Source organism: Arvicanthis niloticus, chromosome 5, assembly GCF_011762505.2.
Source record: "Arvicanthis niloticus isolate mArvNil1 chromosome 5, mArvNil1.pat.X, whole genome shotgun sequence".
NCBI lineage: Eukaryota > Metazoa > Chordata > Mammalia > Rodentia > Muridae > Arvicanthis > Arvicanthis niloticus.
The window spans coordinates 12,928,595-12,955,590 of NC_047662.1; the positions used below are offsets into that span (position 1 = coordinate 12,928,595).

The following is a 26,996-nucleotide window of genomic DNA, read 5'->3' on the forward strand; positions in this document are numbered from 1 at the left end:
ACTTGGAAATATAAGGCAAATACATCCTCCTTACCCCATATTGCTTTTGTCAGGGTATTATGTTAACTTTTAAATTATTATTTTAGTGTTTGGGTGTCTTGCCTACATGTATATCTATGCGCTGTGTGTGTATAGTACCCAGGGAATACAGAAGGAGATGGATCTAACTGGAGTTAGAGATGGTTGCAAGCCTCCACGTGGATTCTGGGAATTGAACCCCAGTCCTTTCCAAGAGCAACAAGTGCTCTTAACCACTGAGCCATCGTTCCAAAGTGCTGGGATTAAAGGCATGCAACACCATGCCACACCCACTTCATTGATTGTTTTCATCAGATATTTCCTCCCTATATTCCTTTGAAATTTTTTCCTCAGCCCCTCATCTGGTAAGAATAGCATAAAAGCTATATTATGTCTTCCCAAAATCTGATAGCAATTTTTTACTCTTTTTGTTTAGTTTAGTTGGTTTGGTTTGGTTTGGTTTTTTGAGACAGGATTGCTCTATGTAGCCCTGGCTGTCCTCGAACTCACAGAGTGCTGCCTCTGCCTCCCAAATGCTGGAATTAAAGGCATGTGCCACCACAGCCTGGCAAATTTTTAGTCTTTTGATATTCTTTTCACAGTTATTCTAAACATGCACTTTCATCTTATCAAAACCCAGTGTCCGTGGGTGATTTCACCCTACTCCCGGATGACACGATGGCCACCAACATTTATTATCACTGGCACCACACGGACTTATGCAATGTAATCATCAGTACCTACACCTCCATCCACACTGACACCCCAAAGGCATCCCAAGTGCTTTTGTACATTCAGTGTTCACACCCACAGGAGCTGTGCCTTCCCTACACCCCTGGATATCCATCCATCCAGGTTCCTCCTCCTTCTGCCTAAAATATATCCCTAAGGATTTAGTCTCTACTCAGAGCAAAGTCTCTCAGGCGTGTGTGCGTGCATGGGTGCATCTGTGCGTGCATGTATGTGTGCGCATGCGTATGCATGAGTATGCGTGCGTGCGCACGTGTGTGTGTGTGTGTGTGTGTGTGTGTGTGTGTGTGTGTGTGTGTTATCCTCCTTTCTGGAACATATTTTGACTGTGCACTGACTTCCCCGTTGACTGATTTCCTCTAGCACTCTGTAGACCTTCTATTGTTTTCTGACTGTAAGTCTGTTACATAATTACTATTACTACACAATGGCTATTATGTAACCAGTCTCCCTTGCCATTTGTTGAGATTTCCTTCCCCTTTGACTCACAGCAAATGCTTAACAACTTTGCCTGAGGTGGGCTCATTTTTCCTTACTTTGTTTGCATTCCTATGGGCTTCTTGTACCTTTGGCTTGATTTGTTTTGTTTTATTTTATTTCTTTTTTTTTTTTTCATTAAGACCGGAGCCTGGGCTGTGTACTAAACGCAGAGAGAAGCTTCTGGAAGCCTGTGACCGAGGCAATGACTGCACTGGGTTTGTGGCCAGTTCTGAACATGGAGATCAGAGCTGTTTCTGGCATTGTGACAGTCATTTCTGTCTGTTCTCTATGATCTGGAAGCTGTTGTGTCCATTTGACAGACTAGAACCTGAGGATTGAGGGAGCATCTTAAGTAGTTCCTATGAAACCATACACTCAGTGAGGGGTAAAAACACTACGGCACTGTCACTAGCCACATGTGACTATTGAAACTGAAATTAAATTCATTTTAAAATTCAATTCCTCCATATTCATATTTAAAAATAAAACAGTATTTTTAAATTCAATTGAAAATCCACCCCCTCCACTGAGCCAGGATGTAAATTTAAAACCCAATGTCCCTAAGCACTTGTCAGATATAGCCAGATATGGCAGTCACCAGGCAGCCCAGACTTTGGTCATCTAGGCCTCAAGAGAGAAAGCTGATTCAGACACTGCTGCTCAGGTCTGGCTGGGCCTTGACAGTACCATCAAGAATATTCTAGAAGGAAATCAATTGGAGGCAGGGAGACCAGAGGCCATCAGTGCCCAGCCTGAGGTCGTATACAGAATAGGGACCTGATAAACTTCTGAGGTCTAAATCCACTCCTAAGTATTTCTTCTCTGTAGCAGTGATGAAGGGACAGGGCAGGCAGGACACTTGAGGGCCAGGCGGAAGCTGGGCTGTGGCTGAAGCTGGCTCTGGGGCTTTGGGCTGGGAATCAGGGAGGAGAACACTGAGTTGAAGGAACCAGAGCAGGCCCAAGGCCAGGCATTGAAGTCCCACCCTCCTCAGAGCTGGGAGGACCTCCAAGGGTGATCAATAAAGACCAAAGCAGCCTGAGTCTGAGAGGCTCTTCGCTGCCCCACCAGGCTCTGGAGAAAGTGCTGAAGGGTTTGGGGTGTATATTTGGGGTACACAACCCTCTTCAGACCCCCAAAAAAAGAGGCTTGTGAAGCTGTTTCAGCATGAAGCCCCTTCCTTTAAAGGCGTACGCCCTACCTCTAATACAGGCTAGAACCGTGGTCCCAGGGAAGTGGGGCAGACAAATCAAGAAGAGGAAGGGACCGATGTGGGACAGAGAAGTAGGGGTAAGAAGGAATGAGCATGTTCTGAATCAATTATAAACATGTATGAACATGCTAGCCAGAAGCCCATCCTGTCTAATTCAACATCCACGAATTTGAAAAACGTATTTGTTAATGGGGATGCAGCACATCCAGTGACCAGCAGAGGGTAGCATTGAGCACTTTTGAGCTTACAGGGAGGGAATGAGTAGCCACGCCCCAAGCCCCCATCCCTTTTGAATACCTTCTGCAAGTTCCTCTCTTTCAAAGTCTTGCTTGGCTGACCTCCCTGAGTGGTCCCCACTGATGACATATTCAGGACAGTATTCCTAATAACTGTATTTACGAAGCCCCCTCTGGACTTAGGGTATAAAGATAATGGCAGGTGGTTTATCTTGCAGTTTTACAAGTGACAGCTAATACAAACACACACATAGAGCCGTTATAAAAATCTCACCACTACTCCAAAACTCTTAACCTCACAGTAACTAAAGGCATCCTAGTAACATTACTCCCCACCCCTGCGAGATACCGAGCCTCAGACCAACAAAACAACCCTCTGAAGTCACATGACCTATTAAGGACTGCCCTCTGACTCAGGCTTGGGGTAGGACTAACTCAGCTGAGCCCAGGGAGTAAAGCCTAGTGCTTGGCCCCAGGGGACAAAGCCTCATAAGCTGGCTTCCTAACCAGACTCGCTTTTGACCCCTGCCACCCCCCAGCCATTAGACCTCACAGGGGCCTCTCCCCTACCCAGACTACCTCATGGCCACATTAGCTGCAGCTAGCACATGCTTTGATCACCCTTTCAGGTTGAAGAGAAGCTTCAGGAAGATTCCAGAAGGAAACTGCTTCAGCTACAAGAAATGGGGAACAGAGAGAACCTCATTAAAATGAATTTGGAAAGGGCAGTAGGCCAGGTAGGAGTGTACCCCAGGGGTCTCCTGCACCCAGGCAGCCAATTCTGGTGTCAGGGGCGGGGGGGGGGATACTAAAGACTGGATGTTCCATCCGTCTTCTGCTGGGACGTTCACATTCTAATAGTGTGTTATGACTGACCCAAGACCCTGGCCAGGTATCTGACCCTTCCCCGGGGCTGCCTGTCCCCCACCCCACCCCCTCTCCCTCTCTGAAGAGTGCCTCCCTGTTGTATTCAGTGTAGGCATTTACTCTGGTCTTTCCTCCCCCATACCCCCCAGTAGGTTCTCAGTGACCATAAGGAAATGCCTCTTTTTGAATAAGTAAACCCTGAATGTCCAAAATCCATACTAGACAGGGTAGTGAGAGAGTCCTCGCCTAGCTGGGCAGGAGGGCTCTTGTTCCATTGCTCTGGCCCAAAATGGCCAACCGGCTTTCCACTGTGCAGGGCCCTGCTGTGAAAGATGCAAGATGCTGTAAGACTTTACGGAGGGCTTGGGGAAAGCCAATGAAAAGTCAAGAGCAGAGGCCTAAGCTACCCAGGACAGCTGGTTTGGGTTATCCATGGGAGTCTCTGCGGACACCCCACCTGGTGGTGCTCATGACACACTTTGTGTTGTGGGAGATGTTTGTGCTTCTGTGTCTGGGAGGGGCGTCTACTACAACCACTTAGTAGAGTCTCAGAAGGGTTGTGAGTCACCTCAGAAACGCCAAGGACCATAATTCCATATTGTCCCGCACCAAGTTCACACAATTTCTATTTCTCTGGCAATCCAAGCTGTAACCGGGTTGTGTGAGCAGGCTTGGTCCCCGCACCTGGGACACCGAGAAACGGTGTTCATCCTTGGGCAGCTGTTAAAGCTTGTCCTCAAATAACCCACCACAGCTGTGATTTCTCTGATAGGTCCTCAGTCCCTTGTCCCATCACACCGTCCCTGGGCTGCCCCCTCATCTCCGTTACTCTCTGACAGCCCTCCCCTCACTCACTCCCCCTCCCCCCATATACTTGAACTGAGTACATGGCCTGTGCTGCTTGTCAGGGGCCTTCATTTCAGCTCCAAGCTGGGTCACCTAGAGGATCATGAGACAGTTCTATGCATAGATTCCCGGGGAAGGGAGTTGGCCTTCCTCCTGTCTCGGACCTTCTTACTGTCTGTCTTCTTACTGTCTCCTTACTGTCTTCTTACTTCTTCTTACTGTCTTCAAGACCATACCCATCTGACATTCTCAGCCCAGTCTACTGTCCCCAGCTCCCAGCACAGCTTCTAAGGACCCGTCACCATATCCCTCTCACTATAAGCAGTCACCTTGCTTGCAGGGCTTCCCACATGACCAACTTCTTGGCTAGCTTGACCCCTCCTTTGGCCATGAAACCAGGGAACAGTTTGGAGTTCCTGGCTTGAAGGTCTCCTGTACGGTCATCATCTCTGCTTTCCCAGAATTCTGAGCTCTGTGAACAGTTCTGTAACTTTGACTGTCATCTGGTGACCTTCCAGGTCCCCTTGGGGACATATGTTAGTCTTTAATGCCCACATCTGTCCAGAGGGTCACAGGCACAGGTCATGGGATGCTATAGGAGTAAATTCTCAACCAGGCTCCTTAGCCTCTGCTTTCTGATAGAGTCTGGGGTGCCTCAGACTTGGGACTCTCTAAGCTTTACACACAGGGCCGTCCCCTCCACCAAAAGCTAAAAACTCCAACCCCGTGGGAGGCACCAAGTACCAGCTATAGGCCTGACTGGTACGTTTCCATCTCCGAGTGCCCAGCAACCCCACCCCAACCCCAAGTGCCCATTCCATGCCTGCACTGTGCTGTCTTCGGGGACATAGAAATAAATCACGATGGACAGAAGTTTGGGGACAGCTGATGTCCAAGGCGCCTGGGAACACGTGTGTGCTTTCTCCTCTCCCTGTCACCAGTGCTGACAACATTTATTTGGGCTGACAGCCTCAATATCTATTTTGAAGCCTAGCGATTATGAAAAGGCACTTCTGGACCTAGACTTCCCACTGGATAGCTGACCGCAGTGGCCTCTTTGGAGGGCCTTTGACATGTGCAGGGACTGTGTGCCTGGGTTAGGTTGGACACTAAAAAGTACTTGAAGCCTGCCGCTTTGTTGTGTCTATGGCCCTGCGCCCCTGTGCTTTATAACCGTGAGTGACCTGATCCCAGAGGTGAAGACACCATCTAGCGTTAACCCCTATCTCCGTAACCCCCATTGACCAGTCACCCCCCTTTGTGCCACAGCTAGAGAACTTCAGAAACCAGGTCATCAAAGCCACTTTCGGAAAAACGAAGCAATTCCGAGACAAGCCCATCACCGACCAGCAGGTTAGTGTGGCTGGCTCTCTTGTCATGTGACTTTCTCTGCTTCTGTCTCCAGGGATCTGGATGCCAGACCCTGAGAGCATATGCTTGTTTTTGTTAGTGGCACATATTTCTCACACTGTTGTTACACCATAAAGATTTGTTTTGATTTTAGGGGATTTCCTGGCTTTTGAAGTGAAAGCTGGGTAAAAAATCCCTTGAAAAGTTCTTGTGGAAATCAAATCCAGCCGGGCAGGCTCAGGGCTGGTCACCAGACACACACTGGTGCTCTGGGAGCAGAAGGGTGACCTGGCTTTGGTCCACATACCAAGGGTTGATCCCTTCCAAAGGGGAAGGTAGCCCACAGCAGTGTAGATAGGCAGTGTGATGCTGGCCTTGTTATCTTTCCAGCCCTTTGTGGCCAAGAACAGGTAAGAAGTTTACAAGTGGGTGGGGGAAATGGAGAGATGGCTCAGTCAGTAAAGTGTTTGCCTTGCAAGCACGAGGACCTGAGTTCAATCCCCAGAACACAAATAAAACACAAAGTGTGCCATTACACACTTGTAACCCCAGTGCTAGGGAGAGACAGACAAGCAGGGTTCTCCACCCAGCCAGCCTTAGCCTACTTAGCAAGTTCTAGGCCAGGGAGATGCCTTGTCTCAATAAAACCAGGTGGATGGCACATGCAGAATGGTAGCCAAAGTATCTTCTGCCTCCACATGTATGCACGCATGCACGCACACTCACACACACAGATATGCACACACATGCGTACGCTCACACATGTACACCACACCCAGACACCGTATGTACAACACACACATGCAGTATTCACACACAGGAAAGAAAAAACACAGGCAGCCAGGTGTAGGAGACCTGTGAGCGCACACTTAGTGTCGAGAGTCATTGCTATAAGCGTGGAAGGATCTGGAACATTCAGAGTGACAGTGTAGACCTCAGTTCCTGGGCGATGGGTCCTGGTGACAGAGCGCATGTTCCCCTCAGAGGCAGCATCTCAGGGCCTGCATCCCTCCCCACCGAGCCAGGACTTGTGCTCCTACTTTGCAATCACTGCCTCGCAGAGCAGGCTACCCTGAGACGTCTTACTGTCTGTCCTCTGGCCAGCTGATAGAGAAGATTATCCAGGTCACCGAGGACAACCTCAGCTTCCAGCAGCGGAAGTGGACCCTGCAAAGGGAGATGCATCTGCACTCCAAGCAAGATGAAACCATGCACAGCGTGGAGAGGCTGAGGACGCTGCTGGACAAGTGCCAGGTAGCCTCTGGGAGAGCTCTACGGGCTGCCAGCTTGCCGTCCCCCCTTCTGTGCTAACGGGTCAAGAAATTACCCTCCCCCTGGGACAGGTTGGGGAGAAACATTTTCCTACCTTTGACTCAAAATTGCCTCTAGGGAAAGAATGCATCCAGACTTATTTTCTCTACTAAAGTCAAAATATAGCTTGGACAGTAGCACGCTTGCTATGCAAGCATGAGGTCCCGAGTTTGAATCCTCCCGAGTTTGAATCCTCAGCACCCACATAAAAAGTTGAGTGCTGCATTCACCTATTGCCCTAGCGTTTGGGAAAACAGATGCAGGAAGATCCCAGGGGCTTGTGAGGCACCCAGTCCAGCCAAATAAGCTAGCTGTGGCATCCATCAGTGAGAGACACTGTCAAAAAGTAAGCAAGGGGAAGGGTGGGGTGTAGCTCAGGCATAAGCAGACATGAAGCCCTGGATGGATCCACATTACCACATAAAACTGGACATTCCCATGCCAACCAGGACTTGGGAGGTGGAGGCGCCAGGATCGAGGCCATCCTTAGCTACACAACAAGGTTGCAGCCAGCCTGGGTTTCCTGAGACCTTATCTTAAACATGCCAAAAAGTTTCTTAAAATAAGGTGGAGGAAGACCTGACACTGACCTCTGGTCTGCATGCACCCCTCCCCCCAAAGTCAGTCACGTACCAGATAAGGTTTGATTTTGCTTGGGGTGGACTCTTTGCTATTGGACGGTTTACCCTTGTGCACAGTGGGCAAGTCCCGTACCACCAAACTTCACTCCCACCTTCAGACATTTCTTGCTTGTCATTTTTCTGCTAGCATGTACGTTGTGCTGGGTACTGTAAGTTGCCTAGAGGCCACTTAGAGTACACAGAAGGGTGTGTGTAGGCCGTGTACAAATGCCACACCTCTTACTGAGGAAATTGAACCTCATCAGAATTTGGCTTCAGTGTCTCGGAACTCATTAATTCCCCGCAGACAGAAAGAGATGACTGTACCGACCCCAGGAAGTCCCCAGCTCTGCATCTTACAAAGTGAGAAAGAGAAACCCCAGCTGGGGAAACAGCTCAGTCGCTACAATGGTTTCTGTGCAAGCGAGAGGATCCGAATTTGATCCCGAATTTAAAATGTTGAGCATGATAGCGCATGCCTGTAATCCCGGTACTGATGGGGGCAGACAGATCCATCGGGCTCACTGGCCAGCCCACTACCCAGTGAGAGCCTCTATCTCAAAAAAAACAAGGGGGTCCTGAGACTCCAGCCTCCATACCTGAACGTGCACACACATGCATGTACAGCCCAACACACACACACACACACACACACACACACACACACACACACACACACACGAGAGAGAGAGAGAGAGAGAGAGAGAGAGACAGAGAGAGACAGAGAGAGACGGAGGCAGAGAGAGACAGAGGGGAAGGCAGAGAGAAAGCCGGGGAGAAGTGTTTTTGCTCCAAATTTCCATTTGCCCAGCCACGAAAACTATTTTCAGCTATTGCCTTTCCCTGTAGAAGAGGGAGGATGAAGGTCCAGGGTGCCCCCTGGTGCCCCCACCCTGAGTGTCAGAACGCACGGCTGCTTCTGCTTTCTCTTGCAATCAGAAGCTGCTATTTAGGGAGTTTTGTGCAAATGCTGACTTGCCAGCTGCCTTTTCAAACAAGTCAGGAAACGGCACTTTCTGTCCAGTGCGCGCCTTGACAGGAACTCTAAGGACTAGAAGTAGCCAGATTTGGGTCTCACGTCAGACAGATTGACAGCAGCAGCTCGGCATTACCCAGCCTAAAAAGGAGATCCCTGTGTCTATCAACCATCTAGACAGGGGCTGGGGAGACGGCTCAGTAGGTAAGAGTGCTCGTCGTGCAAACATGAAGACCTGAGTTCGAATCCTCAGCGCCCATGGCAGATAGCCAGGCATGGCTGCAAAGGCCTGCAACCCGGCACTGGTGGGCAAAGGCAAGCAATCCCAAGAGTTCGCTGACTCGTCAGTGGAGGCTAAATAGTGAGCTGTTGGTTTTCTGAGACACAGTGTCTCAAGGCAGTAAGGTGAGAGCAACAGACAGACAGACAGACAGACACATGTGCACACACACGTGCACACACACATGCACACAGGCCTGCACACATCCTCACCAAGGCCAAATTAAACCGGGAGAAAAGATAGGCTGCCAAAAGGGCCAGAATGAAAGTGGTCCACAAAGCCGGGCAGTTGTGGCGCACGCCTTTAATCCCAGCACTTGGGAGGCAGAGGCAGGCAGATTTCTGAGTTCGAGGCCAGCCTGGTCTATAGAGTGAGTTCCAGGACAGCCAGGACTACACAGAGAAACCCTGTCTCGAAAAACAAAACAAAACAAACAAACAAAAAGGTCCCCAGCCAGGCAGCAATGGGCTGCTGTCCTGCTTCCTGGCCAGAGCTAGCTTCTCATCCCTCACAGGCCAGTCTCATCAGGGTCTGACTGCTCACAGTCTGTCTGTTCCCAGGCTTGTATGAGGGACAACTGCAGCAGCGTCGACCTGAAGAAGGAAGTGGAGCTGCTTCAGCACCTGCAGGTCAGCCCACCCGTGTCGGGGCTTCAGAAGACTGCACTGAACATCCTGAGGGTGTCCCTGTCCTGGCTGGAGGAGACAGAGCAGCTGCTCGGGGACCTCAACATCGAGGTGTCGGATGCTGACAAAGGTAGCTGGCTGGGCCTTCTTCTCTCATAAAGTGTTTGGAATATCACCATGAATTCCCCTGTCATAGGGTATGTTAGTGAGAAAGGCTTTGCGGCATAAGGGCTGACAAGATGGCGTAGCAGGTAAAGCCCCATGCGCTGAGTTCATCCCTCCCAAGACCCATATGCTGGATGGAGAGAATCAACTTCACGGAAGTGATCTTCTGATTGATACGCACAAACATTCGTGCAAAATAAACATAAAATACAACTTAAAATGTTAAGTAGAGGGACTGGAAAGGTGGCTCAGTGGTTAAGAACACTGGCTGCTCTGACAGAGGGCCCAGGTTTGATTCCCAGCACCCACATGGCAGTTTATAGCCGTCTGTAACTCCAGTTCTAGGGGATCTGATGCCTCCTTCTGACCTCTGCAAGCACCAAGCATACACATGGCTCACAGGTTTGCATTCGGGTACAACATTCATATGTGTAAAACCAAATAAACAGACAATATTTAAAGTAAAACCTTTTTAAGTGGTGGCCACATTTTTAATCCCAGCACTTTGGAGGCAGAGACAGGCAGATCTCTGTGAGTCAGAGAGGCCAGCCTGGTCTACATAGTGAGTTACCATTAAGGGTGACAGGGACTCCACTAGGGTCAGGGTGGGGCTGGAAAAAAAGAAGATTCAAGTGTTTTTAGGAAGTGGTAGAATTGAACATCCATCGTCAGCAAATGGCAGAAAGACGTCTCCATGACCGTGAAGTCTCGGGCATTGCTGAACGCGGCCCAGGCTCAAAGGACAAGATGCAGACCTTGGGAGGCAGCTCCACCTGGTCAGCTTCTCAGGAAGTAAGAGGCCAGCAATGCATCCCATCCACAGGGAGCTCTGCCACACTGGGAGAGGTTCCTAAATGGCCGTGGGATGGGTGGAAGAGAGATGGGGAGAGAGAAAGGACTGAGTAAGAGGAGGGGCAGGAAGAACAGAGAGACGGGAGGTAAAAAGGAGGGAAGATGGATGGTGGGTAGATAGGAAAGATGGTAGATGTATGGATGAATGGGTGGATAAGTGCATTGTGGGCAGATGAACAGATGATATATATGTCATATATGTGATATATATCATATATACAATGATATGTGAATAGTGCTAGGTGGATGGGTGGATGGATGGATGAATGGTAAGTGGATTAATGTCAGGTGGGTTGATGGGTGGTAGATAAAATTAGGCAAATGGGTAGGTAATGAATTGGTGGGTCAGTGAGTCCATGAACGTGTGGGTGGATGGATGGATGGATGGATGGATGAGTGGATGGATGGATGGATGGATGGATGGATGGATGGATGGATGGATGGATGGGTGGATGGATGAGTGGATGGATGGATGGATGGATGGATGGATGGATGGATGGATGAGTGGATGGATGGATGGATGGATGGATGGATGGATGGATGGATGGACGGGTGGATGGATAGATGAATGGTAGATTTATGGTGGATGAATAAAGCTGTAGGAATGGGTGCTACATAGAAAGACACGATAGGGTGAGTGGGTGAGCGGAGAGAGCTCCCAGGGACACACTCATAGTAGCACCAACATTTTGGAAATTGTAGCCAGTCCTTGGGAAATTGTTCTTTCAAAGGGCTTCATAAATATGCCTTCGTCGTATAGCCAGGAATGAGGCCAGAAAGACATTTGCCTTCCAGTGCTTCAGCCTCCCAGACAGAGTGTCTCCAAAGTGATCCATAAGGCTATATAAAGTTCTCCAAAAAAAAAAAAGAAAGGAAGGAAGGAAGAAAAGAAGAAAGGAAAAATAAGAATGAGCCTAATGTATCTAAGTGTGTACAGAGAAATGAGAGATGAGGACAGGGTCACGGGGTGAAGGAGCTGGCGCGTCCCCACCCACCAGCAGCTCTCCCACCAGAGTTGCCAGGAGAGCAGTGGCCCAGGCTTCTGTTTGCTTGTCCAGGCTGGAGCCAATAAGAAGCAGATCCCAGTCTCTTCCTCCACAAGCTGTGTGTACACTGTCCCCTCCTCACTCCCAAGACCACTTCTGTCATCGCTGTCTGTGTCTGTAAATGGAGCCATCTGTTACCGTAAAGAAATATGGATGTGCAGTTAAGCTGTCAAGACGGCAGTTCCAGACGGCTGGGACAGACAGGCCTCAGGCAGCACTTCAGGCCCACCAGTGTTCTCTCCTGAGCTCTGAGCAGTGCTACACCAGGCTCCACAGAACCCTCTCTGGTCACACACAGTGTGTATTACAGGAAGATAGGATGGGAGGTTCCGCATGCAGGTCCTTCCATGCTCCTATCCCCAGCTTGGTGCCTTTGGAAAGACGATCTGTGAATCAGTCTTGAGTGAGATGGGGCTGCTGGCCCTGTCCCACGATTACAATGCCTTGGTTCTATGAAGCTGAGAGAAACAGACCAAGAGTTAAAAAAAGAGTTGCAGTGTGGAAGAGGAAGTGGGCGGCAAAGGGATCTCTCTCAGTATGAGGACCAAAAGGAACAGGCAGTCTGGTGCCTTCCCTGTGTTCTTCACCCTGCGCCTGTTTCCAACACAAAGACTTCTGTACAAGGCAGAGAAGTGGGAGGAAGAAAGTGGGGAAGAGGGAGGATGGTGTTGCTGATGATCGGGGTGATGGTGGAAGTGATGGTGGTGGAGGAGGTGGTGAAGGTGATGAAGGAAGTGATGGAGGAGGTGATGGTGGTAGTGGAGGAGGTGATGGTGGTGGTGGAGGAGGTGATGGTGGTGGTGGAGGAGGTGATGGTGGTGGTGGAGGAGGTGATGGTGGTGATGGAGGAGGTGATGGTGGTGGTGGAGGAGGTGATGGTGGTGGTGGAGGAGGTGATGGTGGTGGTGGAGGAGGTGATGGTGGTGGTGGAGGAGGTGATGGTGGTGGTGGAGGAGGTGGTGGTGGTGGAGGAGGTGATGGTGGTGGTGGAGGAGGTGATGGTGGTGGTGGAGGAGGTGATGGTGGTGGTGGAGGAGGTGATGGTGGTGGTGGAGGAGGTGGTAAAGGTGATGAAGGAAGTGATGGAGGAGGTAGTGATGGTGGAAGACATGATGGTGGACAGGAAGATGATGGTGATAGTGGTGGTGAAAGTGATGAAGGAGGTGATGGAGGTGATGGTGGTGGTGGAAGGGACAGTGAGGAGGGACATGATGGTGATGGTGGAGTGAAGGTGAGGAAGGTGATTGTGATGGTTTGAATGAGAATGGCCCCCACAGGCTCCTACATTTGGTCACAAGGGAGTGGCACTATTTGAAAGGATTAGAAGGATTAGGAGGTGTGGCCTTGTTAGAGGAAGTGTGTCACTGAGGCTGGGCTTTGCTCCAACACCTGCCTGTGTGCCACCACCACACTCCCTGCCATGACACTGTAAGCCAGGCTCAGTTAAATGTTTTCTTTGATAAGAGTTGCCTTGGCCCTGGTGTCTCTTCGCAGCAATAGAACAGTGTCTAAGGCAGTGATGATGGTGGTGATGATGGTGTTGGTGGTAATGATGGTGATGGTGGTGATCACGATAATGCTGATGGCGGTAGTGACAGTGTCGGTGGTCAGGATAGCAGTCATCTTCAAGCACTTGGATTTGATACCCCATTCTCAACGTGTCCTTGTCTTATCCCTGCTTACCCTCACAACAGCTCTTGGAGGCACTGAGACCAGGGACACTGCCATCCCTTAACATGCAAAACCTGAATCGCCAGTTTCAGGAAACGGCAGGAATTGTGGGTCATCTGACACTTCTGGGGACTTGCCACTGTGCTAAGTGTTTCACTGCTGAGTACTTAGCACTGTGATAAGTGTTTCTTTGCTGAGTACTTAGCACTTTGCTAAGTGTTTTTCTCCTGGATACTTGGGCACTGTGCTAAGTGTTTTACCACTGGGTACTTAGCACTGTGATAAGTGTTTCTTTGCTGGGTACTTGGGCACTTTGCTAAGTGTTTCACCGCTGGGTACTTAGCACTGTGATATGCTCCACTTCTGGGGAGTAAGCGCTTGCTAGGTGCTTTTACCCTCCCAACAGCTCAGTGAGGCAGGGGTTAATGCTGCCTGAGTTTTCACTAATGTTAAAACTGTCCTGCTGTCGTCAGAACTCTGTGTGGTCAGACTTCCTTCACGGCCCAGCAGGACACCAGGCCATGCCCACGTCCTCGAGCACCCAGGCTTAGATGGACCTACACTGTCATTCCCTAGGTGAACCTTGTGGTGCTCACACTATGAGTCATGACATGGTGTCTCAGCCTGATTTCTGTTACTGTAACAGAACAGAGAGTCTGGAAGTTTATAAAGAGAAGACACCTGGACAGCTCATGCTTCTGGAAGTCCAAGAGCATGGTGCATTTCTGAGTGGGGCTTTCCTGCTGCATCAGAGGAGCTGAGGGTACCACAAACCAGACAGAACTAGCTGCTAACTGGTGTCTACTGTCTTACAAAGCTGCAATGCCAGCTGGGAGCTACATCTCCAAACGCCACGTCATGTGACTCTGGAGTTTCCAAGTGCGTCTGGCTGAGGACAAAGCTCCACTCCGACTCTCTTTTGACTCTTCTGCTTTTGAGCTTTGGACCCCAGGGCTGGGACTCCAGACCAGCACTCCATCTGGGCAGGTTCCTTGACAGTGCTGCACCTCTGTTTACCTGTCTGTAAAATGGTCAGGAAACCTCAGGAGTAGGTATAAGGAGTGCATGACCTGCCTGGCCCACAGCAAGCCTTTGATAACAAAGAGCTGCTGTCATCAGGAACCTCAAATACTTGGTGACATAATGTGGGTGGCAACCCATGTGCCCGGGCAGGGCAGCCTGGCTTTCACCAGAGAGACTTTATCTGGACACCCCACCCCCACCTCTGATAGGCAGTGAATTAGCACTTGGTAGGACCCAAACAAAAAGAGCCTTTCCAAGGCCTTCTTAGAGACACAGTCTTGTGTCCCTCCCTGCCCCGAGTCTCTTTGGGCTCAGAGACCTCCTCCTAACCGCCATGCTCTCTGTCACCCTTTACCACAGTGTTTCAAGAGGGAAAAGTTACATAGTGAGCATGTTTGTAAGTCCTGAGATAAACCCAGAGCAATCCAGGCTGCCTAACATGGGGGAGCCTTGCAGTCTTGCTGCTCCACTTCTGGACAGTGCCACGTCACATCTGATTGGCAAAGGAAGTACTGGGAAGACAGGAAGCATCAGAAGCTCCCTTGACAGTCAGCAGCCTCAACTCTCTCTCAGGCTCCCTTGATAAGGGGGAAAAATGTCCCTTAGAGCTATGTCTGCAAACGCGCTTGTCTGTATCCATTTCTGCAACTGTGGGGAATCCCCACTTCCAGAAGAGCTGAGCTGTGCTGTAGCTTTAGGTGCAAAAAAGAAAAGAAGAGAAAAAAAAATCTCTCCCCTTTCCCTCCACCATCTTCACCATCATGGCTGCCACTGTGAGTGGTTGGCTGACTCTGTTGCTCCCCTGCCTCCTAGTTCACAAGACTTTCAGAATTGAGGGATCCCTATCCAAGAAACAAAAGCAAAATCCTGTCACTCCCCCACGGATATGGACTGCAAACTGGTAACCAGTCAGGTCAGGTCTCCAGGAGAAGACACCCGAAGGAGATCAGGCTGGGCCTGGAGGATTCACAGCAACAAGGCCCGTGGTGACGAACGCCGGGGGTCCAACCCGTTCTATCAGCCACAGCTTGAAGTTTTCATGGCTGGAAATTCAGTCTCAGCTGGAACTGTAATTTGCTCATTTATCCTATTGGAGTGAGCTGGTTGGTTCAACAATAAGTGTGTAGAACCTGGGGGGTGGGGGAAGAGAAGAAAAAAGGAAAGAAGGAAGGAGGGAAGGAAGGAGAGAAATAAACACAGCCAGGAGAAAGAGGTGGCAGGTGGATCTCTGAGTTAGAGGCGGGCCAGGATGCATAATGAGACCTCCCCAGCCTAAAGGGGAAATAAAAGGAGAAATAAAAGAACCAAGTTACAAAACAATATGCAAACCATGTTCCTGGTTTTTTCTTTCTTTCTTTTTTTAATGTCAGTAGCTGACCAAAAGAAAAATCTGGAGGGACACACAAATTATGGACTGTCATGGCAACGGGGTAGGTCACAGAGGACCTTTACTGTCATTCAGCTGTTTGACAGCGTTGTGACTGTTCTTGGTTTTGGTTTTTTTTTTTTTTTTTTTTTTTTTTTTGAGACAGTCTCATGTGACTCAGGCTGGCTTCGATCATGATATGCAGCTGAGGATGACCTTGGATCCTCTTGTTTCTTCCTCTCAAACGCTGGGATTACAGGTGTGCATCACCAGTTTATACTGGCGCTGGATAAACCCTGGGCCTCATGCCTGCTACCAACTGAGCTGTGTCTCCAGCCTCAGCAACTATTGCCTGCTGGCCCACTATGCGGAATTGAAGACAGAGCTATGAGCTACTCCCATGGCTTGTAACCTTTGAATTTCTGCAGTCAACACAAAGCTTTTGTAACTGAAAATACAATGAAATCTTGCTCTTCTTCCCAAAGGCAAAATCCCAACATGATCACACTTCACCACAGACAGGGTTCCATTGCCGTGAGGAGATACCATGACCACGGCAACTCTTAGAAAGGAAAATATTGAGTTGGGGCTGGCTTACAGGTTCAGAGGTTTAGTCCATTATTGTGGTGGGAAGCATAGCAGCATGCAGGCAGACATGGGACTGGGAGAGCCAAGAGTTCTAAACTTTGATCCACAGGCAGCAGGAGACTGTGAGCCACACTGGGCATAGCTTGAGCATAGGAGACTTCAAAGCCCACCCCCACTGTAACACACTTCCTTCAACAAGGCCACACCTACTCCAACAAGGCCACACCTACTCCAACAAGGCCACACCTTCTAATCTGCCGCTCCCTATGGGTCAAACATTTAAACACATGAGTCTATGGGGGCCATTCCTATTTAGACCAGCACACTGTCTGATCTTGAGACACAGTCTGGTACCCCCCTTCTCCCCACTTTACCTTCCATCTCTCCCCTCTTCCTTTGGTCCTCTGTAGATCCCCACCCATGATCTGGCCCTTCTCTTTGGCTCCTGGGTCACAGGTGGTAGCTGAGATCTTAGACTGACTCTGTCTACAGGTGGTGTCCAGTTCCTCTCTGGCTAGCTTCCCTTGGGGTCCTTCCAGTTATTCAGATTCCAGGAATCTCAGAGCTGGCCATTGTCCCTCACCCTTTCTCTCAGGCCTGCTTCTGCAGCCTGGCTCATAACATCAACCTTGACTGCCTAGGCATCCCTTTGGCTACAAGCAAACCTCGAAGTCAGAGCAGGAGTCTCTAACATCTCAAGGGTACCCGGCCACGTCTAGACTGTTTTTTGTTCTTATGATGAACTGAACAAAAGAGATACCTTGTGGGTCCGAGAGCACTCAGCATCCAGCCCGGGGCAGACAGGGGCAGGGGCAGTTGGGGAGGGAGTTGTCCCAGCAGTGAATGTCCTTAGCTTGGCAGGCAGTGGTTGTGGTTGTGGCTAGGAGTACAGAGAGGCCCTCTACGGGAGAATTAAGCTGCGCCTCTGTAGTTGAAGGCCTTCTCCATGGTCCACAGGGGATCTTGATGAAAGAGACAGTCCATGGTTCTAAAGAGTTTATTGGCAGAAAATGGCTCCACAGTGTACCATACCCCCTTCTCCGGGTGGACCTGAGATTAAATACCTTTTGCAGGGAGGAACATCTGGGAAGGGAAGCTTATTGGCTAAGCCTCCAGGCCTCTAGGTACCTCATTAGCATGGAGAACTCTGTTCTGGGCCTACGTGACCATAAGACACACATGTTTCTTTTATGTGAGAAGCATGGCACGTGTTCCAGGCCAGGGGTCTGGCAAGAATCAGGAAGTCACCCTAAGTCTCTGGGTCTCAACCTGCTCTACCTGACCAAACTTCCTGGCAATGAAACATCCTATAGGGCAGGGGTTCACAACATATAGATCACAACCCCTTTGGGGTCACATATCAGATATCATCCTACATAGCAGATACTTACCTTCCGATTCAAAACAGTAGCAAAATTACAGTTATGAAGTAGTAACGAAATAATTCTATGGTTGGGGGTCACCATAACATAAAGAAAGAACTGTGTTAAACAACATGAGAAACTGTGTTAAAGGGTTGCAGCATTAGGGAGGTGGAGAACCATGCTCTAGGACAGACTCCTTAGCAAGGAAGGGGCCAGCCCACGGTGCCAGTAACAGGTAGTAGAGACATCTTGTCAGGTCCTTCCTCTCTGGCCAGCCCAGCTTTTGTTGTGCAAATAGGCTCTTCCCTGAGCAGCTCACTGCTCAGACAGTAGCCCAACCAGGACTCAGACCTGCAGTCACACTGACTGGAGTCCTGGACCTGCCAAAGGCAGCCACTGGGCTCAGAGCTCTGTCAGTTGGGGCGATGACGGCATGCCGTAAGACTATTGTCGATCCCCAATAGCACCAGGCACGTGTGTGTGTGTGTGTGTGTGTGTGTGTGTGTGTGTGTGTGGACTCTGTACATTTCAGAGATGTTTAAATCAGGACTGGACATTTGCAGTGCCGCCCCACCACCTGCCAGGCCTGCCAGAAGCGATCTTCAGGTCTTTAGTCTCCAGTTCGGCTCCACCAGAGCGCCCCCCCTCTCCCCTCCAGCTGTCCAGGGAAGCTCCGCCCCTTCCTGGGCCCCACAGTTCTTCATCCTCTCATCTTTTTGCCATGTGCTGCTCCAACAAGTCAACAAAGGGACTCTCTCTTACTATACTAGAGACCAACAAGGTAGACCAGTCTCTCGGGACCAAGCCAGGGAGCCACTGAGCTGTTTCCTGCTGCAGGTTCTGAGGGAACCCACCCCCACCCCTTGCCTTTTAAGCTTCTGGAACATGGAATATCTGTCCTTCATTCACAATCCCTTCTTCTGTCTTCATTCCCTTTTTCGTTTTGGGGGCTGGGACCAAGGCCTTATATAAACATTGCCACTAAGCTGGTCCCGGGTCTACTTTTACTTCTGATTTTTTTTATACAAGAAAGGCTTTCTGGCTATCCTGGAACTCTTCTATGTAGACCAGGCTGGCCTCAAACCCAAGATGTGTCTGCCCCTGCCTCCAGACTGCTGGGATTAAAAGTATCTGCCACCACCTCCTGGCTCATTTTTGCTTTTGAAATAAGACTTCACAAAGTTGGCCTTGAAGTGACTCCGGGCATAGGCAGGCCTTGAACTTTTTATCCTCCTGTCTCAGCCTCCCAAGATCCTAGACTACAGGCCTGTGCACCAGGCCTAGCCCTTTCTCTATCTTCAAAGCCAGCAATGTAACACCTTCAGTCTCTCTAAGCTTCAAATGCTGCATTTCCTGTGTGGCTAAGAGCACAGTCTGTTCTCCCAGATCGATCCCCAGCGCCTACATGGTTGCTCACAGCCATCTGCTCTAGCAATAGGGAATCTGATAACTACTTCTGGCCTCCATGGGTACCAGGCGCATACATGGAACACAGACATACACAGAAGTAAAACACCCATACACATGAAATAAATTAATCAAAATCTCTCAACCAGGCAGTGGTGGCACCTGCCAGTAATCCAGCACTCCCAAGAGGCAGAGGCAGGTATATCCCTAAGTTTGAGGCCAGCTTGGTCTACAGAGAGAGTTCCAGGGCAGCCAGGGCTACACAGAGAAACCCTGGGTCAAAATCCCCCCTCATCACTTCTACTAACTTCTTGTCTGTCTGTCTGTCTGTCTGTCTGTCACCAAGGCTCCCTCTGTCTCCCTCTTATGATAATGTGTGATTGTGTAGACTGCACAGATAACCCAGAGTAACCTCCACCTCAGAGTTTTTAACCTAAGCACACTGGCAAGTCCCTTCTCTGTGTAGCCTCAGGTCCCAGGATCTAGGACCCACGTATCAGTGATGTCATCAGTCAGCCAGCTTCATCCTCTGTTCTGGAATGCCCTCCCTGCCACTCTGCCCACACCTAGTGACTCCTCGGCCTCTCCTGAGGCCCTCACATTTCCCTGTCCTACCCTGTTGCCTGGGGGCCTATGGTCCCTGTGTGTTTCTTATCAATCAGGTTGACATGTCACTCAGACTACACTTTAAGACCTGGGAAGGGTAAAATTCCTGGCTCATAATTTGCATACAGGAAGTGGTGCTTTATGAATACATTTTTAGTGTCTACCAAAACAAAGCCATGCACACCTTGGAGCTGTACCTGGCCCAAATGTCTAACAACCATTTGAAAAATATATTAGATGACAGCTTGTCCTGTGTTGATAAGATTTGTCCTATCACAGCTGGGTGTGGGGGGTGCACATCTGTACCATTTGCACTTAAAAAACTGAGGCCGAAGGATCACAAGTTCAAGGCCAGCCTGGGCTACATAGCAAGACCACTTCTCCAAAAGGAAAGGAAGGAAGAAATAAAAAGAAAGGCAGAGAGGGAGGGAAGAAAAGGGAGGGGAGGGGTGGAGTGGAAGGGAGGGAGGGAGGGAAAAAGACACAAGGAGATAAACTAACCTTTACCTCTCTTCCTGCCCCTCTTTTTAAGGGTTCTCTCTGTGTCTGATTTACCTTCTGGAACATTACAAGAAAATTATGAGCCAGTCCCAGGAACTTCGGGTGACTCTCTTGATTCTTTTCTCCCCCAAACTGTGAATTTGAATTTGTTTCCCTGTAAGTCAGCGGCCACCCTCCTGCCAGCTTCAGGATTTTCTGTTTACACAAAGGGTTTGAGCCCAGCCTCTGAGATGGTCTACAAAGGAATAGACAAAAACAGGCAGGGCCCCATCCCCTACCTGACCTCCCGGGATAACCACAGGGCTTGATTTCCTCCAAAACCTCCCAAAGAGGTGGCTCAGCAGATGGGCCTGTCGACCTGAGTTTGGTCCCTGGGACCCAAATAGAGGAAGGATATCACTGACTCCGCCCAGTCATCCACTCACCTCCACACGAGCGAGCGCCATGACACACACATGCCTACGCATCCATGCTACATGTCATGTTTGGGATGGGGAGACATGAAGACTTAGCTAGAGCAGGGATTTCTATGTAGAACCAGGAGTGTGATGCCTCAGAATTCCCTCTGCTTTCTCAGTTCTCACGTCTCTACACTGAGTATGGTTCAGCCATGCTTCAAGGAACTTTTATAGAAACCCTTTGCTCCCTGGAAGATAAGCAATGCGTAAGGAAGTGGCTAAATAATTCCTCACTCTTGGGCTGGAGAGATGGCTCAGCGGTTAAGAGCACTGACTGCTCTTCCAGAGGTCCTGAGTTCAATTCCCAGCAACCACATGGTGGCTCACAACCATCTGTAATGGGATCCGATGCCCTCTTCTGGTGTGTGTGAGACAGTGACAGTGTACCCACATATATAAAATAAATAAATAAATCTTTAAAAAAAAAAATTCCCCACTCTCTCCCCTTGTGAGCTTCAGTTGGCTTTTCTACCTATGTAGGCCCAGTTGAACGCTATTCGGGAAACTCAGCAGTCTCTACGGCAGGAGCACCTGGCTGAGAAAGAGAAGCTGACAGAGAAGCTGGAAGAAGAAGAGAAGCTGAAAGCCAGAATCCAGCAGCTGACAGAAGAGAAGGCGGTAAGGTGGTAGGTCCATGACAGTCTCTTTGAGCCTGGGAAGTGAGGTATTTCCATGGGCCACTGGGGGTTTGGGCAGAACAGTAACCTCCCCAGCTTCCAGATTGGTGGACTGGCTCTAAATGAATTACACAGGGTGAATAATTTGGCTCTAATTCCCAGCAATGGTCTGGGGAGAGATGGCTCAGTGGTTAAGAGCATTGGCTGGGGTTTGCTCCTGGCACCCGTGCGGCAGCTCAGAACCATCTGTAACTCCGGTTCCAGGTGATCTGACACCCTCTTCTGACCTCTGCGGACACTGCACACAGATGATATATTGGCATACGTACATGCAGGCAAAACACCCATACATATAAGTACAATAAATAAATAAATAAAACTTTAAAAAGAAGAAAACACAGAACCATCAACTAGAAAAGGCAGTGAAGACCCCCATACTCAGGAGACCCTTCCTCAAGTCTCAGGAAATCACGACCACCCAAAGATCACAAGAAACCATACCTGGATGGCTTTATTAGGGAAGTTGGCTGGCGGTCAAACCACAAGCTCTCTCTCTCAAGAGCAAGGTTTGGCCTCAAGTGATGGGTTAAGGGGTCTTTTAAAGAGGAAAACCACAAACCAGGGGAGTGGGGAGGGAGTGGGGGGTTGCCAAGGATACATAACATAAGAATAGTGAAACATTCCAGAGAAACCCACCCTGAAAGGTTAATAGCCATGGAAATTACTCAGTACAATCATTTTTCTCAAAAATGTAGTCTTACCAAGTCACTGTCCCCTATACCATCATTACAAAATATTTCTCACTTCCTCCAGTCACAGCCCCACCTAGGTGGCTTGTATTTTTTATGGTCAGGAATGTGTCTTCCTGCTTTGGGGGGCCCCCCCACACCCACAGGTGGGCCTGCTACCTGAGGCTTGAGGAATGTAATCCAGCAAGTGTCCTCTGATTCAGGGGCAATGTCCTTCACCTGGAATGTGCCCCAGGGTAGTGAAGGCCTGAAATCTTATTTTCAGTTCCGAGTTCTGGGACCTGCATTTTTCTGCCCAGGTCTAAGGGCAAAGAAATCTACACATATTTCATAAAATGGCCTTTATAATTTTTCACTCTACAGCAGGCGTGTTGACATTTCAGGAAGTGCTACTTTATTTGTCTCATACTGCAGTTAACTATACAAATGGGCACCATTCCTGCAGATCCTGGTTTATCAATGGCCAAGTGTAAGCAAAACTCATTTCCGGTCACATCGGCCCTTTTCTTTCTCTAGATATAAATCTGGGAGAACAAATTAGCCCAAATCAGTGCTCACCCTCCTAGAATCCAGGCCAAGTAGAAAACTCTGTCCGCCGCAGAGCCTCGCCTGCTAAGGGGTCTGTGTGATCTGAGGGCCTGCTTGAGGTGCAGAGTCTGCTTCACAGTTCTGACATCCCCACTAGAGGCTCATGACACCCTAGATCTGCATCCCAGACACAGTGTTAGGGTACCCAGGGCTTTCCCAGAGATATCCCGAGGAAAGCAACTCTGATCAGATTCTGTATCAAAAATAATCGGTGTCACAAGCTATAATTCACAGCTATGATCACCTTCCCAAGGCCAGTGTAAGGCTGGGCCTGTAAACATCCTGTCGGGGAGCGGTGGGGAGCACACAAGGTCCTGCCCCTTCCTGAGGGTCCATAAGAAGCTAATGAGTGATGTGGGGGGAGGGAAAGAGAGGGAGGCAAAGAGAGAGGGAGGGAAGAGAGAGGGGAGAGAGAGAGAGAGAGAGAGAGAGAGAGAGAGAGAGAGAGAGAGAGAGAGTGTTTCTTCACTGGCAAAATGACCACCCTGACAGAACAGATTGAGTCACAGAAAGAATGAGAGATGAAGAGAGAGACACAGAAGAGAAGAGAATGAGGAAAAGGTGGTGAGAGAGAAGAAGAGAGGGAAAGTCTGAACCACCGTGGGGAATACTTGAGAAGAGGAAGGGGATCAGAGAGACTGGGGGAGAGATGGTAGTGGGGGTGCATACAACCAAAATACACTAGATACATGTGTTTTAATGTCATAACGAAACCCATTGTTGTGTGTTGTAGTAAATATTTAATCTTTTTTTTTTTTTTTTTTGGTTAGTTTTTCAAAACAGGGTTTCTCTGTGTAGCTCTCTGGCTGTCCTGGAACTCACTCTTGTAGATCAGGCTGGCCTCGAACTCAGAAATCTGCCTGCCTCCGCCTCCCAAGTGCTGAGATTAAAGGTATGCGCCACCACTGCCCGGTGTAAATATTTAATCTTAGTCGGGGTGTTCTACCCTGCCTTTGAGCATTCCATTCTCAGATAAAAGACACAAAACCTTTATATTTATAATGAGCCTTTAATGCACTGGAGCTGGACCAATACCTACCATGTAAGTGTTGGACCTAATGATCCAAAACCAGAGAACGCGCTCCCCCAAAACTCACATGGACGGGATTCGCTGCAACAACACGAGGTTTAATGATAACAATAATAATCCAGTGCACTGGGGTTCTCTCGCATGCAGGCAAGAAGAACCCCGAGCTGAGGTTAAGAGCAGTTTTTATACAGCTTAAGGGGTGGACTAGAGAAACAGTGACTAGGCACAATATGATTGGTGGAGCAGTGTGACTTTTAAACTGATTGGTCTTTGAAAAATAAGGTGGCAAGGACCTCCCTTGTCTGTAAGTGTCAAGGGTTAGTCTGTCTACATGCTCTGTGCCTTTCTCACCTGCAGGTGGGTTCCCTTCCCTGTGGTCTGAGGAATGTTAATCCCTTCTTCCTCTGAATGTTAATCCAGCAGGGTAATGCAGCAGGTGTCCTCAGACAAAGAAATGTGCTCCTCCCAGGATGTGTCCTGGGGCAGTTAAAAATTAACTTTAACTAAAAATTAAGGTTAACCTAATTCCTACATAAACTGCCAAAATCTACTTCCCCATCAATAACCCCAAGTTGTAACTTCCCATGATCCATCTGGGCAGCTCTCAACTCCAACTGGCCAGCCTTCACGGCCACATTTCCATGGCTACCCCATGGCATCTCTCCTCTTTCTACCTTCTCTCTTCTCCTTGTGGTCCAGCCTCGGACGGACCCTGAGCCTGGGAACTGAAAGCCCACCTACCTCTCCTACTTCTTGTCTGCCCATCTTTATTCGACCAATCGGTTTAAATTAAGGAGCAAGGTCACACAGTATCACTTTTGTGAATGGGAGGATTCTCTCCTCCCAGAGGCCACCATAGCAACAGATCAAACATGGCAACAGTTGTGCATAATTAACATATGCTAATAAACAGGCGTGTAAAAAGCAGAATGCCTGGGCCCACACCCAGCACCCACCAACCAGACTCTGTGGAGAAGACAGGAAATGTATTTCTAAAGCCAGTTCTTATCACTGCCTTGTGTGACACTTAGGGACCTGCCATACCTTTCTTTGCTCTTCTCCTAAGTCAGTGGTTTGTGAGCTGCTGGGCCACCCTTTGTCTTTCAGACTCTGGGGTCGAAGGTGGGAGTGTACCCAGACTCTGGGCTCTGTAACATTCCAAAGCACAGCCATAGCTGATAGGCACAATCAGAGCAGTTATGGAGGGGCATGCACATCATACCCTTCTTCCTGCCCCCACCTGCCAGACCCCAACTCTCCCAAGCATCCCCTGTCTCCACGGTGAAGGACAAGGCCTTGTACTGTGTCACCATCTCGTGTTGGTGCCAGTTCAGTGAACCCCAACTAGGACAGTCCATCTCTGTCACACCTATGTGTGTGTGTGTGTGTGTGTGTGTGTGTGAGAGAGAGAGAGAGAGAGAGAGAGAGAGAGAGAGAGAGAGAGAGAAAGTCTAAGGATAGTCCAATAATAGACATGGGTGTGCAGGGACCAGTGTAACCCAAGACAGGATGCCCTGCTGACCAACTTTCTGCTACTAAAACCTGCATCCTAAAATTTCCAGCATGTCCTAAGATGGCAGCACAGGTAGGGACCAAATACATTCATCACAGGGAGCCTGCATTCCAGTCCCAAACCACAGGAGCTGAAATCTCGGTTGTAAGTGCTAGAGAACTTGGTGGTGAATAAACCAAACCAACCAAACAAACCTTTATTTCCACAGAAAGGGTCAAATCCAGAAAGACCCTAAAACCTTCAAAATTTCCCCAGCTCTCCACCTCTTGCTCTCTCGTCCTGACTGACATCCCCACCTAACACCAACCCTTCCCATTCCAGTGTCTGCTGTTTGACTCAGGGGTTGGTTGTTTCCATTTGGGGGGTGTGATGCTTCAGCCTGCATGGTGCCGAACCCCAGCCCAGGGTCACCAGCCTAGGCCTCCCTCTTACACCTTCTGAAATGATTCCTGGAAGGTGGCCTTTAAAGTGATGGTTTGAACATCCTGTGTTTAACATAGGAACCTCAGAATACCAGATAGACAGAGGGACATCCACACTCAGACAAACTGGACAATCAGCCCAGACAGATTGCCATCCTGACTCCCATCCAGCTTAGCCCTTGAGATTCATTTGAAAAAAAAAACTTTGTGGGCCTCATTCATGATGTGTGCGTGTGTTCGTGCATGCGTGTGTGTGAGTGCCTGTATGTGTCTTTGTGTGTGCGTGTGTGTATGCATGTGCACATGCATGCATGTGTGCGTGTGCACATGCATGCGTGTGTGCGTGTGTCTGTGTGCGTGTGTCTGTGTGTGTCTGAGTGCACGTGTGTGTGCGTGTGTGTGCATGTGTGTGCGCAGACGTGTGTGTATACACTCATGTTGTGGTACATGAAGGTCATAGAACAACTTTCAGAAATCAGTTCTCTCCTTCCACCCTGTGGCTCTCTGATAGGGAGCTCAGGTTGCTGGACTTGGTAAACAAGCATCTTGCCCACTGAGGCATCCTACCAACCCCTCCTTGGTTTTTGAGACAAGATCTCTCACTGGCTTAGAACCTGCCAAGTAGGCTAAACTATCTGGCCAGTAAACCCCAGGAGTCTACCCCGTGTCCTCCCCATACTGAGGTTAAAAGTACATACCACCTTGCCTAGCTCTCTTTTTATGCGTGTCTATTATGGTTATTAATGTTCATATGCATAATGGAGGTGTACATATGTGTGCCACTGCAAACATGTATGGAAATCTAAAAGCACGTGTGCTTCTGCATTTGTGTGTTGAAGTCCAAGAGTCTTCCGTGATTGCACCCCACCTGATTGAGGAAGGGTTGCTCAGCGGAGCCCAGAGCTCACAGATACAGCTAACTCCTCAGCTTGCCTCAGGTTTCCCACTTCTCAGCTTTTAGAGACCTGTAATTATGGCAAACTGCCACACCCACACAGCTTCACAGGGGCACTGGGGACCTGAACTCTGGTCTTCTCGCTTGCACATTTGCTTCCTGTGCCGACTTTCTGGCCCCACACCTGGGGCATCAGGTCAGGTCCTTGTGCTTGCAAGGTGAACGCTGTGCCGACCCATTGAGCCACCTTCCCAGCACTGTCCTGGCTTTTAAGTGGCCCTCCCTGCTGCACCCTAACACCCCACATCTCACTGTCTCTAAAAAATAACAGGTGTCTTAACTCAGGCTCCTTCATCGATCCGGCACGCCACCCTCCCTCCTTTTTATTATGGACCCTGGACAGCAGCTTCTTAATTTGTGCACCCGCTTCTTACTGCTGTAGACCAATGTCAGCAAACTTGCTTCACAGAGCCAGATGATAAATGTTTTTCCGGCTTCTCTTTGCAGTCTGTGTTCACAGACTCTGCTCTTGTAAAAAAGCAGCCGGAGACCACACATCAAC

At 49.3% G+C, this 26,996-nt stretch overlaps 1 protein-coding gene across 12 annotated transcripts in view; it reads left to right on the forward strand.

Moving 5' to 3' along the window:
* Fhad1 (forkhead associated phosphopeptide binding domain 1) overlaps positions 1–26,996 on the forward strand; it is a 121,472-nt gene that overhangs the window by 49,777 nt on the left and 44,699 nt on the right. For 9 of the 12 annotated variants that reach the window (XR_013110340.1, XM_076933801.1, XM_076933802.1 and 6 more), the window contains exons 11-16: positions 3,327–3,434; positions 5,680–5,763; positions 6,745–7,014; positions 9,508–9,703; positions 20,194–20,264; positions 21,101–21,238. Coding sequence is in view for 11 of the 12 variants with exons in the window: in XM_076933801.1 (XP_076789916.1) it covers positions 3,327–3,434; positions 5,680–5,763; positions 6,745–7,014; positions 9,508–9,703; positions 20,194–20,264; positions 21,101–21,238 (867 nt within the window). In the remaining variant the exon portion in view is untranslated. The remainder of the gene's footprint in view (positions 1–3,326; positions 3,435–5,679; positions 5,764–6,744; positions 7,015–9,507; positions 9,704–20,193; positions 20,265–21,100; positions 21,239–26,996) is intronic. The other 3 variants (XM_034503046.2, XM_076933803.1, XM_076933806.1) reach the window with 3 other exon arrangements.